The sequence below is a fragment of the Eutrema salsugineum genome, unplaced genomic scaffold (assembly GCF_000478725.1).
Source record: "Eutrema salsugineum unplaced genomic scaffold, Eutsalg1_0 scaffold_2, whole genome shotgun sequence".
In the NCBI taxonomy this organism is placed as follows: Eukaryota; Viridiplantae; Streptophyta; class Magnoliopsida; order Brassicales; family Brassicaceae; genus Eutrema; species Eutrema salsugineum.
The window spans coordinates 15,677,111-15,692,483 of record NW_006256829.1 but is presented as its reverse complement, the minus strand read 5'-3'; the positions used below and the strand labels follow the sequence as shown (position 1 = coordinate 15,692,483).

Sequence of the window (15,373 nt, the reverse complement as noted above, 5' to 3'; positions counted from 1 at the left end):
ACGTTTACTATGTCTATCCTCCCATTGAGTTAACGATTGATCGTTATGATGACAATGACCACACCACCAAATCAAGCATCTAGAGGAAACCAACGAGACTTATTTACACACTCACACAACACTCAAGTCTAAGAGGGTTTTTGCCTATTGTTACACACCGATTCTACTTGGTTTATATACACAACAAATACATCAATCGCCATATCATTAAAAATAATGCAAATAAGCACTTGACCTTCACTTTACTATAAATTCCTCCAAGTACATACACTAAATGTTAGAACCAGAAAGAAAGTAAAAATATGTCTCAATCAACTAATCAAACAACAGTTTCACTCTTTCTCTCGCCACAAGTTCCTCTATATAATCTCAACAGAGCAAAAGACCATTTGATTCAAGAGCATAGTACATTATATAAAAGGTAACCCCATGGTCATAACATGATATCTGTTTTTAAAGACATGTACATAAGAATTTTTGACACAGTATATATAAAAAGGGTATAAGTCCAACTTTCACATATATATATAACTTAAAACCCTCTGACTTACATATAAATTACCTGGCCACTCTGCCCATTCTTCAATACGTCCTCCTTCTCTTTAAGTACTTTTCCTTTTTGGGTGAATAACCAACTGAGTTCCTTCGAATAGGTCTGGTAAGTAACTCTCCAAATCATCTGGTGTGTACTTTATGTACTTCCCCGCATGCCTACCACCTTCTAACTGACTCTTGTTCCTTCCAAAGAAAGCCCGGTAAGCCGGAATCACTTTCTCCGATATAGATATTCTCAGTTCTTCACGAAGTTGAGGATCCGGTACCTTCCAAGCTGTTTGAAGCCTGTACAACTCTTCAAAACTAGCGTTAAAACCTCTGAATCTCTCCTTTAACGCCATCTTCGAGGCACTACTTGAACTGTTGCTTCTTTGTCCGTAACTCGGGCTACCAGTTGAGCTCCCACCCATACTTTCGTCCCTTAAAGCAGATAACACTTTGCTCCATGAAGCCCTGAGGTAACCTGTAGCGTACTGACGTATCTGCCCTCTTCGTTTTCTAACCCAATCATCACCTAACAGTTTACCGAGCTCAGAATCCTTCACTTTCTGAACAACGTAGTAAATGTTGTTCATCAAGAACACATATTGCAACCCACCATCTTCGTACAACTTTGACTTCTCTTCAAGGTTTGATTCTAAAGACGTAATCAACTTCAGCATGCGTTTAGCAAGTGGAGACATCTCCTCTGAACAATCATTCCCAGATAAGCCATCTAATTCATCCTTCTCCAGAAGCGAATCTAAGGTAGCCGCGTAATCCACGATCAGTTTCATGTAGTTCATCACATACCGTATCATCGGATGAACCTCGCCGTTCGTCGTCGGTCTCTTCGAGGTCTCGTTCTTCACGTTATTTTCAAACTCAACAAAAGTCCCTCTCGCTGCATCACCTAACGCTTCCAACACACCTTTGGCCTCGTTCAACACAAAACTGTCAGTGACCATAACCTCTAGGCTCTGCAACACATTAGCCAACGCATCATACATATCAAGAATCCTAAACAGCTTCTCCGACGATCTCCTCCCTATCGCCACGGCCTCACCGAAATTCAACAGCTGCATCACACAGCTTTTAGTCGTCTCGTTGAAACACACCTCTTTGCTCGACTCCGAACCGGTGAAAATCTCGTTGCAGAGCTTGCTTTCACCAGCAAGAAGAACCCTAACAGTGATCTTCACAGCTTGAATCCACTTCTTCATCTTCTCGTCCATAGACTTCCAATCAATCTTCTGCACTTCTTCTATACTCAGCTTCTCCACACCAAGAATCGTCAAGCACTCGTCTAACGCGTCACGCCTCACAGTGCTATACACTTGAACACACTCCTTCTCGTAACCAGCTCTGATCATCCTCTCCGCGATCTCTTTCAAATCTTCAACAGCAGTGGGGTTAATCAAATCAACCCAAAGATCACACCCTATGCTCCCTCCTCTCTCATGGAACAGCCTCCTCCTACTCCCACTACCACTACCTTCTCCATCAGCAACCAATCCGAAATTCTCGAAATCCTCGACGACGTCTCCGTCCGCAAACGATAACGAAACTCGCCGCATCGAGCCGTAGAGCCGCTCGGCGTCGAGAGGAACGGTGTTACGGATCAGAATACGTCGAAACTCATCCTCAAGCTGAGACATAGCCATCTGCAAAGCACTATCAGCTCGGTCCACCATGTCAGGCTTGTTCTCAGACGAGAGATCCTCAAGGAGAGAGATAATCTCATCGACAGCTGATAGAAACTCCGTAGCTTCCTCCGGAGATTCGTCGAAGGAAAGGGAAAATGAAGAGTAACGGTGGTTACCGGAAGACGAAGACGAGTGACGAGAGGAATCGTTGCCACCGTCCCAGCGATGGATAACCGTCTCGGCGGCTTCTAATCGGGCAAGGAGAGCGTCGTTCTGGTCGGTCATCACCGTTTTGATATTCGACAGACGGTTATCGAAACTGGAGAAGATGAGCAGCATATCTTCGCGGACCTCTTTCGGTGTGTTTAGACTCTTCACGATCTGTTGCGCCGTCGCGAGAACACGATCCTCAGCTCCAGCACCACCACCAGCTCCGGCGCTTATACTCGCCGCAGTGGTTGTTGTCGCGGCCATCTACTAAAAAGGCTTTTCCACACGCACGCACAAAACGGAAAAGCGAAATACAAAATTGGAGCGGAAGGTGAATCAAAAAGATGAGCACATGGATTTAGGGTATGAACAGATCAAGATTTGGGGGAGAAATTGAAGAAGGGCAGAGTAATTTTGTCTAGGGTTTGAGTGGGAACAAGACAGCGAAATGGAAGACAAAAGGGGGATTTTTGGTCTTTCCCAGGAAAAGTCTTCTACGTTTTTGTTGACCCAATCATACTAACGTTTTTTTTTATATCGGTTATTTCCGGTTTAGTCCTCTTTTTTATTTAACTAACATCCAGGTAGATGTGTTGACTAAACGGTTTATGCTATCTGACCATTCGAGAGTGATTTAGGATCCAAGAATACCTTCACTCAAGTACACTGTAAGCATTAGCGACATTTTGTTTTGTAAACTAGGAGGGGGTTCGGGCCTGGACCTTAATCCCTCCCAAAGCCCGGAACCAACCTTTGCTACTACCTGGTGATATGGCGTAAAGCATCCTCCCAATCGGGAATCGTATTAAGAACACATGAGACCAACCCCTGCATTTAACCACTAGCCCACTTCATCCGGTGGTAAAATTTTTTACTTCTACCTAGGTTCAAACTCTTGACATAGGATACATAGAGCCAAAAACACTTTTAAACACTGAGCCAAAGACACTTTTTGTGTAAGCATAGGGACATGCGAAAAACAAATGATCATGAGATTCATCACTCTATTTCCGCACAAAATGCACCATTTGGCAACACCTCTTTCCGCTCGTATTTGAACTCTTGTAGGAAGACGATCTCTAATAGCCAACCACACAATAAAAAAAAAATCTAACTCTCTGATAAAACCAAACAAGTCGGAACCATGAAACACGATCAAGATGGGGACAAATCTATTGCCGTGTTTGTGTAGCAGCGAAAACTGGTTTGTACTCATTACTTAAATGTTTCCAAAGAGATAGATCACTTCCAAGTTCCAACATGTTAGAAGGTTGGCAAAGCTTGCCATGCTTTTTGACTTTGTCAATAAGACTATGCAAGTGCCTTCTCTACAACTGCAAATAGACTATTCCATACCTGATACCTCTTCAGACACTTAATTAAGCATTGAATACTTATACAGCGTGTTCCCATATTATATGAAAAAACCAGTCAGTTGGTCTATTTGGAACCATTCATTAAACCACAAGAAAGTCATTTTCCTATCTCGGAGTTTATATGGAATGAAGATGGCAACTAGTACCCTCATGGCCTCATTTAAGATTTTAGGCTAAATCCATGAACCTTTTATACCTTTGTTTATATCCCATAACGAGCTATCATAAAATAGATAATGTTTAGTACACATTATCCAGATGAGATGAAAACAGAATAGTTGGAGATAATAGTGATTATCGAGTTTACAACTTGCCCGCATAAATTAATAAATACAGTATATACGGTTTGGACTTCGGATACGGTTTGTAAGTGAAAAAATGAAAACCAGACATAATATGACTAAACTCTAACATGGAAACTTTTTTTTAAGACTAAACAAATGAATTGATATCAAAATGAGTTTACAAAATCATTACAAAACATTCAAAATACGTATCAAGTTACATAAACAGAAATATGTGTTGTTATATACCAAAGACGATAGAAGCTAGAAATTTTTTTTTGACAATGTTCTTCGTAAACTCTGTTGCGGTTAAACAAGGGCTTCTTATCTATTTTACCAAAATAAAAAAAAGGCTTCTTATCCAAAGACGGGCGACGGGCTTCCCTAAATTACATAACAAAACCGGCCCAACAAAATTAATAAAGATAAGCTTCAAAGTCGCCGTCGGGATAGAACAGCCACCGTGACGCTCCGCCGAAGGGCAGCTTCACAGAGGAGTAGATGTTCCAATCGATTTCATTTCTACAGAGATTCCCTTAGCTTCTTTTCACCAGGAGTCTAATCCTCTTTCAGATTTTGAATTTCTAAAAAGAAGAAGAGATGCGAGCAATTCACATCGTGACCACGCGACTGAGCTCCTGCTGCTTTAAGCCTATCCTTCTTCTCGACTTGGTTTCGGTTTCTTCTTCTCCGCGCAAGCTCTCCATCCCTAACCGTCGTTTCATCAGCGCAGCGACCAAGCCTGATGGTGGCAGGTCTGGTTCGATCGTGGCTCCGCTTGTGACCCAACAAGAGTTTCAAAAGATCGATGTCAATCCTCCTAAAGGAACTCGTGATTTCCCTCCCGAGGATATGCGTCTCCGCAACTGGCTCTTTAACCATTTCAAAGAGGTCCCTTCTTGTCAAAAATTCAAACTTTTGAGTTCTCTGTTTCGAAAGTGTCAATCTTTTGCTTTTGATTTGGAAGGTGTCAAGGTTGTTTGGATACGAGGAAATCGATTTCCCGGTGTTGGAAACAGAGGCATTGTTTATCAGAAAGGCAGGAGAAGAGATAAGAGACCAAGTTAGTATTTTGTTTTTTTTAATTTGCTTTCATATTCTTAAGATCTTTATGTTTAAAGAGTTGCAAACTCTGTTTATGTAGCTATATTGCTTTGAAGATAGAGGTAATCGTCGTGTAGCATTGAGGCCTGAGCTCACGCCTTCTTTAGCTAGACTTGTGATACAGAAAGGGTAATAAGCAATTAAAAAGCTTAGAATATTTTCTCTCTCTCGTCTTCAGGATTTGTACTTTAACTTGTAACAACTTTAACTTGTTTTGTTCGGTCTAGAAAATCGGTTTCTCTTCCATTGAAGTGGTTTGCTGTTGGGCAATGTTGGCGATACGAGAGAATGACAAGAGGAAGGAGACGAGAGCATTACCAGTGGAATATGGATATAATAGGTGTGCCTGAAGTAACAGTATGTATCTCTCACACTTGCAGTCACTTTTTAGGCCTTCTATTCTAAGTTTCTTGCTATGTAAAAAAATCTCGCACTTGTAGTCACACTTGGTTCTCAAACCTTCTCTTATAGGCTGAAGCAGAACTGATTTCATCTATTGTCACCTTCTTCAAGCGTGTTGGGATCACTGCGTCAGATGTTGGTTTTAAGGTTTCAAGCCGTAAGGTATCGTTGGTTATTTCCTTTTTCAATGTTGGTATTTTTTATCATCTTGTTTCATAGTTTACGCTCTAGATACATAACCTGCAGCATGTTGATATCTATTGTAGTTTTCATCTGCCATAACTTTCTCCTTGAACAGGTTTTACAAGAACTGCTAAGAAAGTATGGTGTACCCGAAAACCTGTTTGGAAGAGTTTGTATCATTATAGACAAGGTTAGTAGTCTAATGTTCAATATTCTGCTGCTTTGAAATGGCTTAACTTCATCTAAATCCAATAAATACTTAATCTGATTTTTTTTTTCACCCTTCTTACATATGTTGCATGCTAAATAGATAGAAAAAATACCAGTTGATGAGATAAAAAAAGAGCTTGGCCTCACGGGAATATCGGAAGATGCTAGTGAACAGTTATTGAAAGTGCTTTCTGTGAAGTCTTTGGATGATTTGGAAGGTATTTCATTTTATAACCTCTATTGAATCCCTTTATTCAAAACAAAATTCTGGTAATAAGAACTTCTAGTTTGTATAAGCAGATTCGCTTGGTGGAGCAGGAGAAGCCATTGCAGATTTAAAAAATCTGTTCTCACTTGCTGAAAAGTTTGGTTATTCAGAGTGGATACAGTTTGATGCATCTGTTGTGCGTGGTCTTGCTTATTATACTGGTATCGTCTTCGAGGTTAGGTTATATGTCATAATCTTCTCCATACATGGATAAGTTTGTGGTAACAGTTGATATAAATGTTTTTGTGACAGGGTTTTGATCGGAAAGGAAAGCTGCGAGCTATATGTGGTGGTGGGAGATATGACAGATTACTCTCCACTTATGGAGGTGATGACATTCCTGCTTGTGGTTTTGGTTTCGGCGATGCTGTCATTGTTGAAGTAAGTTACAACCTCTGCCTACGTTGTGAACAAAAGTTCAGTTACAGTATCTAAATCTCTGATCTTTGTATCTTCTTTTCGATGTAGTTGCTTATCTGAATCTCTGATCATTGTGTCTTCTTTTCGATGTAGTTGCTTAAGGAGAAGGGTTTGTTGCCAGAGCTGAGACAAGAAGTAGAGAACATTGTGTGTGCTTTGGATAAAGATCTCCAAGGAGCTGCAGCAACTGTTGCAACCGCTCTCAGGGACAAAGGCCAAACGGTTGATTTGGTATTGGAGAGTAAACCGATGAAATGGGTGTTCAAGAGGGCGGCTCGGGTAAACGCAAGAAGGCTGGTTTTGGTTGGGAAGACAGAGTGGGAAGATGGTTTAGTCAGTGTTAAAGTTTTGTCTTCAGGTGAGCAGTTCCAAGTCAAACTCAATGACTTGGAATAGTATGCAAGACGTTATTAATATGGACAATTGTTTCATTGTCTTTGTTTTGAAAAGCAATTGAGTTAAATTGGATTTATATTTGATCTTGGAAGGTTTATTTAAGAATCTTATTCATGGACCGTGATTCTTTGTTTATTTGTATAATAACGATTAAATGATATACTTTATAAAAATGGCGAGTAAGAGAAGTGATTGAGCAAGAAATATCTTGTTTTCTTATTAATTTATACCTTGAAACTGTATTCTTGTTTTCTACTATATAAAATGTAGGGATTTTCAAAAGATTTAACTGGTATAAATATGTCGACCGAATTTGGTGAATGAGTTTTAGTTGTGTTTAGTTATGAGCATTAGATATCAAAGGTAAAAATATTTCGGGAGATATGTCTTTATGCCGATAATTTCAACGAGGTTGATTAGTTTTTTTTTTAATTGCGTATCTCAATTATTTTAGAGTGAATTTAGTGAATATTAATAGATAATCAATTAATTAGTTATCAACGGATGATTTCAATTTAGGTGAATGACAAAGAGAAATTTTTTTTAACCCAAAAATATTCTTCTCTATTTCTTTTATTACACAAAATGCCATTAATGTTTTCTCGGTGAAACACGTGGAGACACTGTTTATCACTGTGGCACTGTTCATTACAAGTTATCTATTCATCACTGAATATCTATAAAATCATATGTGATTGTTAGCAGCTAACTTTGTTTGTTAACATGCAAACTAATATGGCATCACATAAATTTATGTTTATCATGTTAATTCAATTATCATGTATAGTGTGTTAACATGATAAACATAGTATCTAATATTTGTAACATGCTAATAATAATATCCTATATATTAAATGAGAATATAGTTTAATGAAAAAATCCGATTTGTTTTAATTTGATTGGCTTAGAAAACTTCCCTTACCAACGTCAATGATGACGTTTATTCCACGTCAAATGTGACATGGCAAGGTCACTAGCTCTGCGCAATTTCATTAGATGATGATGCTGATGTGTAAATTGATGATAACACTTTGGGATACCAAGTAAGTGGTTATGATATCATACCAATATAAACATAACAGTATTTTTAAAAAATTTAACGCTAATATGTTTACTGATGAAGCGATGTCCAACTGAAATGTACACTATGGGGACAATATGCTAAAGCAATTGTTGAGTACACTGATAAACATATGGCTGTTATTGTTGTGTGTGTAATGCGATTTATCTGTATAAAAGAGTACAAGGGTTAGATCACTATATCCCCTATTCATATATATATATATATATACAGTTTTTAGAGATTTAGGGTTTGGATTAGTTTGTTAATTATTCCTTTTTAATGTTTTCCGAGTATATGGGACATTTCACTATCAAATGCTTTCAACTCCACCAAGATTATGTTTGAACCTAACTTCAAGATCGTGAAAGACTTCAGAGAAAAGTATGTTATGTGACAATTTAATATCATTTTAAAATTCTAGAATTTATATAATTATAGGATTACGTTTTTGTAGGTTGCCAAAAAACAATCAAATGATTGTGCATGCTGAACAGAGTTATTCGACTTCTTGGGGTGGTGCTATTGACTACCGTGAAGAATTCTTAGGTGTGAAAAATAGGAGGCGGACGATAGCTGGAATCCGTGATACAAAAGTGGTATGAGCTATATATTTTGAAAATGATATAAATATATTTACATTTAACTATATACATATTAATGGTTTTGTTATAGTCTGGCAAGATTGTAACATGCGTTACGGTCAAAGACATTGATACTTCAAAGCTGTGGTATTATTGGGCATGCAAACCTTGCAACATCAAAGTTTTAGAGCATGAAATTATGTCTGATGATGAAGATTACGATAAGAGGATTCCTCTTTTGAGTTCCAAGAATTGTGGTGATATTTATTCCTATGATACCATCGTCGCAAGGTAATACAATGATTTGTCCCATAAAGTAAAGAAAACATTACTTATTTCATTAAGTATTTCTTAGGTAATATATTTAGCACATATAGCAGAATTAGAAATATTGACTTTCTCTGATTGACTGGATTAATGTTCGCCTTATTTTATTACATTGATTTGTCTCATCATACATTTATTCTGGCACTACATTACATGTTTATGATTGTAACGTTTAAATAACTCATTCTTTTATTATATTTCAAACAATTTAGATACTACATTGTATTATTTGTAACTGATGATTCAGACGTCGATGTCCGCTTCTTGATGTTTGATGACACTGCTCAAAGGTTGTTAGGTCATTCAGCTGAGTCTATAATGGAACAAAATGATGAGGTTAGTTGTGTAATAATTTTGTACATTATGCAATATTTACATTTTCTTAAATAATATTAATCCATTATATATAATGATGTGCAGGATTTACCAAGAGGGCTCCCTGATGGCTTGACAAAGCTCCTAACAATGAGGATGCTTTTCAAAATAACAGTTTCAGAAGAACATACAAAAGGAAGCCAGTCTCCGTATGTAGTAGAACTATGGTCTCAAGATGTCGACATTATGACTGAGTGGGATTCTCGATCAGAGGTAATATATGATAAATTTTTACAAACTTTTAAAGCTCGCTTTTTTCATCGTTTAGTCAAATTAAGACATCAACAATGTACCTATGTCTCCAGCAACCGTTGATGCTTACGAGTTCAGACAAACTTGAGAATCCATCGTCTGGATCTTCACTCACTCATTCTTCTAAGAAGGTAATTAAGAGTCCCGACTATTTGGATGAAGGTGAAAGATCTGTTAACAAAAAGCGACCGAAGCAAGAGATCCCAATGAAGTTATGAAGAAGCAAGACATCGTAATGAACTTATTGCAGAAATGCATTGCTGGTGATTGATTATTGCTTTTGATATTTGTAACCAATTTGTCCCATGGGTGGATAACGTTTGAACTCTATTCCTTATTTTGATTGGGGTATTTGTGGAACCTTTTGGCGTATTTGATTTAATCGTGGAACTTTAATGTTGCCCTAGATTGTTTTCCCTAATTATTTTTTTTGCACCTTTAATTTGTGATTTTTTATTTCCAACCAACTGTCATAAATTTACACGAGAGTTCCAATTAAGACGACATTAAAACAGTAACCGTTTTACTCCATCACATAGAAAACTATTCATTTCCTTATACTCTTTCATATTCCATCTTCACATAATTATTAAAACAAAGAATGTCTCCTTGTGAAAGACTTTCCGATCTTCAGATTTCAAACGGTGGATATCGTATTTGTGTTCAGACACTAAGAGATTATTATGATTATACTCTCTTCGATCGACCTAATCGGATGTTAGTTCTTGCGGATAAATTTGTAAGTTTTTCAAGTTTGAAAAGATTTGCCATTTATATATTTTAGGAAGTTTTCCTAAATTATTTATTTTTATAAACCGTGTAGGGTAATCGCATCCTGTCTACTATTCAATATGATATTATGGACAAATTCGAGTATGAATTTGTTGAAGGAGATTGGGTTTTTCTTGGTAATTTTGAAGTTACTGACAGAGTAATTCGTCCAAGTATATCATCAAACAACTATCATATACATTTCCTCGAGGATACCATTGTTGAGAAAACCGATCCGAAGTCTTCAAGAGGAATATATTCTTTTCGTAATTTCATGAATATTTTATATAGATTTATTCATACAGATAGATATCTTGGTATGTTTCTTACAACTTTTTTTTTAAAAATCGTTTATCTAAGGAACTCCAACATGTATTTAAAGGCACACCTTTATTGTTGCAGTTGATCTTCTCGGCGTTGTCACATTGTTCAGAAACTTCAGTTAGGAGTTCCTATGTCCGATACATCGGACACACCCACAGAACGTCCACTTATTCGTTTTAAAATTCAAGATTTCAGGTCTGTACAACTTATTCTGAGAACATCTGTTATTTGTATATTTTTTATTTTGAAGCCAATTTTAAAGTATAATAATAATGTTCTAAATGATTTAAATATACAATGGAGAAACTTTGAAATGTATTGCTTGGGATAACTTGGCAAGGAAATTTGAAGATCTTTGGATGAATCGTGAAAGGTCTTCTAGGCATATTATTGTATTGCGATTTTTCTCTTTCACTAGATGGAGAGGTAACTATCTACCTCATTATTTGATATTTTAAATTAATTACAAGTTTTACATATATATTTTTCCAAATAGTGAGTATGTCTATGTATTTAGATGGATGGATAGTTGAATCGGAAAGATTCATATCTGATATTGTCGAGGATCCTCCTACCCCAGAAGTGGAAAGTGCAAGGTTGAGGTATGTTTATTACATCTTTGATATTGTATCCTATATTATAATCTTTCTAAATATATGATAGTTATATTTCTTATATTGACATAACGCTTATAATGATTAAAAATCATATTATTTCAGGCTTGTATCTTCAAATGATTTTCCTCCGGTCAACGATGAATATGAAGACCAGTCTCAGTAAAATAAGTTCTTTTTCCTTTTTTCTTATTTTTATAGTGTTAAACTATACTTTAAAATTATTCTGATTGAGATAACTTATCCAATGAAAATATTTTATATTTTTTAAATAACAATTATATTTTTTTGGGTATATTGTCGAGAATCGTACTCTATTTCTTTGATTACAAAAAATAACAATAATATTCAAAATTTGAATTGTCCGTGATTTGTGTCTGTATTAAAAAATATAGTACATAAATTCCGGTTTTGTACTCTCATTAATGATTGGGAGAATAACTATAAAGTACTAAAAATATCATTTTATTACTATAATAGACTTAAAGTTTGAAAAATGACTAGAATATTTTTGAAGCTCATAAACACCCATTAGACCCGCATCGCGCATGATACAAAAAACTGAATAACGATAGTGCCATTATTTTTTTATTAGATCGAGGAACTTAATTACGAGAATGCCACCGCTAAGTTAATGAATGTAGACATATTAAATTCACAGACTTATTGAGCCGAATTGGCTTAGACGCAGACTTTCAGTGTAGACATATCATCTTGACTATGCAGATTTATCAGATCGGACCGCCAACGTTAGGTGGACTTGTTCATAGTGCAGACTTATTGAGCCCAATTCACTTGCACGCAGACTTTCAGCATAGACATATTCCTTATTTTGGTCGACTTACCCGTATTGATGGACTGCACTTTACGCAGACTTGTTCAGAAGGCAGACTTGTTGAACCGAAATTACTTGAACTCAGACTTTATGGGTAGACATATGTTAGTGATGGTGCAGATTTATCAGATCGGACCGCCAACGTTAGGTGGACTTGTTCATAGTACAGACTTATTGAGCCCAATTGACTTGCACGCAGACTTTCAGTGTAGACATATCCGTATTTATGGTTAGTAGTTGGCAGTTGGACATAGGCGTCGTAATTAATGAGTCACCATTTATTACTAAGACGTAAAACAGAGTTGGTGTTGAGACGAACAGAGTATAGCTCCGGTATCCCGTCAAAGGTTTGAGCTCAATTTTTTTTCTTCGTACTACAATGCAGAAAATTATCATTGTATGTGGTGAATGGAAATACCAAAAGAACCGCTGATTGTTTTTTGTAGACAGTACAAGGGTAGTCGCCTTATTGTTGCAGATAATGGTACAAGTTTTAAAGAGTTTGTTTCCATGGTTTATGAAGATTTTGGGTTTGAAAAAAGATTGCAGGAGATCCAGCTCAGTTACATGCTGCCGAAGAAGGTTTTGTTACACTTACCTCAAGACACGCCGTGCGTGGTTATTGGGAACAATCGCCAGTTTCAATGGTATCTAGATCAGTTTTTGGAAGCATCTATTCGATTATGTGTGACAATAAAAGACAAAAAGAGGCGGAGCTGAAAGATGGCAAGAAAAGGGCGAAAGTTGATGAAGATACAGGAACTGGCGATGTAGACGAAGATGACGAAGAAGGAGATATATTTGATTGCTGCGATGACTCTGATGGGGCTTCAGAGGGCGATGATGATTATTCTGTATATGGAAAGTACAAAATTGTTGAAGAAGATGAAAAACAAAGTCATCCGACCCTAAACAAATCTTCACCGAAGAATGCAAATATACCAAACGAGTATCAGGTACTCGAAATGTCGGCGTTGAATGTAGCTGTTGGACAAAGATATGAAAACAAGGAGGCGTTGGAGACAAGGCTGAAGATGCTTTCAGTTATCAATCATTTTGATTTTGATGTCAACAAATCAACCCAGTCGTATGTTGTCAAATGTTGGGTGAAGAATTGCTCTTGGAGACTGAGAGCATCACCGATTGGTGATAGCTTACACTTTTACGTTCGGATATATGATGGAGAGCATACTTGTTCTGTAACTGAGCGTTCGAGACGTACTCGACAAGCCACTCATCAGATTCTAGGTGTACTATACAAAGATTTTGTAGGTGGTGTTGGTCCAACGGTATTACCAAATCATGTTGCTGAAGCATTGCAGAAACGGTTTCGACTTAAGGTATCTTATATTGTGGACTTATATATTTCCTCTACCAGTTGTTTAGTCCGTGGGGACTTATCTATACCATGCAAAATATTGTAGGTTGAATATTGGAAGGCTCATCGTGCTTTGAGACATGCCCGGGATTTAGTAATGGGAACACCAGAAAGTGGTTACGAGGACCTGCCCACATATCTCTACCAAATACGTCGAGCTAATTCCGGTAGTTATACACGGCTCCAAGTGGACGAGAATAACAGGTTTAAGTACATGTTTATAGCATTTGGTGCAAGTATTGCTGGGTTCAGTACATGAGGAAAGTCATTGTAGTTGATGGCACACATTTACAAGGCAAATACAAAGGTACTATGTTGCTAGCAACTGCACAAGATGGAAACTTTGGTATATTTCCAATTGCTTTCGGTGTGGTGGATTCTGAAAATGATGAATCTTGGGAGTGGTGTTTTAAACAATTAAGCCATGTCATACCGGATGATAGAGGACTTGCCATCATCTCAGACAGGCACAGAGCCATTGGAAACGCCATAGGGAAGGTGTATCCTCTAGCAAGTCGTGGCATTTGCACTTACCATTTGTATAAGAATATACTAGAAAGGTTTAGAGGGGGTGAATCGTTCCGTCTTGTTAAAAGAGCGGCCAATGCTTATCGAGAATACGAATTTAATGCAATTTTTGAAGAGATTCGGCAGGTCAATCCAGCTCTCCACGGTTATTTGCAAAAGGCTGATGTAAGATATTGGACGCGGGTTTATTTCAACGGCGATAGGTACAACTTCAGAACAACAAATATAGCAGAGTCAATCAACAAAGTTCTTTCAGAGGCTACAAGATGGTTTGCAGAGCGGCGTACTGATGCAACACTAATGAAAACCGTCTTAACCTGCGGCATTGATAAGTTGCTTGAGGTAAAGTACTTTTGATTTACAGATGTTATTTTTATTGCTCAATATGTCATTGTTATCAATCACTGCTTCTTTAGGTCGTATGGAAAGGTGTAAAGATCTATCAGTGCAGCAGATTGATTCCCATCAATTTGAAATTGGTCATGGAGCATCTGTTAATGTTGTGAATTTGACCATGAAGACATGTACATGTCGCATGTTTGACTTGGACAAAATACCTTGCGTACACGCCCTTGCGGCTGCGGATGCAAAAAAGGTTTCGCCAATTCGGTTATGTCATCAATACTATCACACGACCTACCTTACTAATGCGTATGCGGCATCCATTTGTCCAAAGGATAGACAATCACCCGTACCCGCAGAGGTTGAATCAAAGATATGCGTACTGCCAATGGTACGCCAACCTCCAGGAAGACCGAAGAAGTGCATGTTTAAGTCTGCTACAGAAATTGCTTTGACGAAGAAAGTTCCAAGGAAACTTCCAACATGTTCAAAATGTGGTCAAACAGGCCATAACGTTAGGACGTGCACTTTCTAGGGCGAACATTGATGCACTTGTAATTTCCCAAAATGTAAACGCTAGTTGTTCTTTCAGTACTTAGACTTGTAGTGTAGACATATCACCTGTTCGGTGCAGAGTTTTCAGGTCGAACCACATACGTTAGGTGGACTTGTTCAATATGCAGACTTTTAGATCCGAAATGATATGACCGCAGACTTTCAGTGTAGACATATACATACATATCAAGGTGGTACACTTGTTCAGATCGCAGACTTATTGGATCAAATTGACTTGCACGCAAACTTTCAGTGTAGACATATCCCTAGGTGGGGTCGACTTATCCATAGTGATGGACCGCATTATACGTAGACTTGTTCGGATCGCAGACTTATTGGATCAAATTGACTTGCCCGCAGACTTTCAGTGTAGACATATCCCTAGGTGGGGTCGA

General features: G+C 37.6%; 3 protein-coding genes across 4 annotated transcripts; 2 read left to right on the top strand and 1 right to left on the bottom strand.

Annotated features, from left to right (window-relative positions):
• Positions 1-367: 367 nt before the first annotated feature.
• On the bottom strand, positions 368-2,847 carry LOC18017644 (exocyst complex component EXO70B1). The gene has a single exon (XM_006402051.2). It carries the CDS (start codon positions 2,652-2,654, stop codon positions 603-605), a length of 2,052 nt encoding a protein of 683 aa, XP_006402114.1. The 5' UTR covers positions 2,655-2,847; the 3' UTR covers positions 368-602.
• Positions 2,848-4,459: 1,612 nt separating this feature from the next.
• LOC18017643 (histidine--tRNA ligase, chloroplastic/mitochondrial) lies at positions 4,460-7,237 on the top strand. Of its 2 annotated transcripts, none has more exons than XR_002899649.1 (10): positions 4,460-4,941; positions 5,018-5,113; positions 5,195-5,283; positions 5,382-5,511; positions 5,626-5,718; positions 5,855-5,929; positions 6,050-6,167; positions 6,250-6,378; positions 6,470-6,598; positions 6,731-6,975. XR_002899649.1 is itself a non-coding variant. In XM_006402050.2 (10 exons), the coding sequence occupies exons 1-10, from the start codon at positions 4,651-4,653 to the stop codon at positions 7,031-7,033; spliced, it is 1,467 nt and encodes a 488-aa protein (XP_006402113.1). In that variant the 5' UTR covers positions 4,460-4,650; the 3' UTR covers positions 7,034-7,237. The 2 variants fall into 2 exon arrangements, 1 of the variants encoding a protein (XP_006402113.1); XM_006402050.2 differs by having other exon boundaries at positions 6,250-6,392; positions 6,731-7,237.
• A 6,571-nt stretch (positions 7,238-13,808) lies between these two features.
• LOC112086577 lies at positions 13,809-14,958 on the top strand. The gene is made up of 2 exons (XM_024155546.1): positions 13,809-14,428; positions 14,511-14,958. Exons 1-2 carry the CDS (start codon positions 13,809-13,811, stop codon positions 14,956-14,958), a joined length of 1,068 nt encoding a protein of 355 aa, XP_024011314.1.
• The last annotated feature ends 415 nt before the right edge of the window (positions 14,959-15,373 follow it).

Coding starts and splice junctions, on each gene's coding strand:
- LOC18017643 (XM_006402050.2), top strand. CDS start 4,651: ATGCGAGCAATTCACATCGTGACCACGCGACTGAGCTCCTGCTGCTTT. Junction 5,930..6,049: donor TTTGTATCATTATAGACAAG/GTTAGTAGTCTA, acceptor CATGCTAAATAG/ATAGAAAAAATACCAGTTGA. Junction 6,599..6,730: donor GCGATGCTGTCATTGTTGAA/GTAAGTTACAAC, acceptor TTTTCGATGTAG/TTGCTTAAGGAGAAGGGTTT.
- LOC18017644 (XM_006402051.2), bottom strand. CDS start 2,654: ATGGCCGCGACAACAACCACTGCGGCGAGTATAAGCGCCGGAGCTGGT.
- LOC112086577 (XM_024155546.1), top strand. CDS start 13,809: ATGAGGAAAGTCATTGTAGTTGATGGCACACATTTACAAGGCAAATAC. Junction 14,429..14,510: donor GATAAGTTGCTTGAGGTAAA/GTACTTTTGATT, acceptor TCGTATGGAAAG/GTGTAAAGATCTATCAGTGC.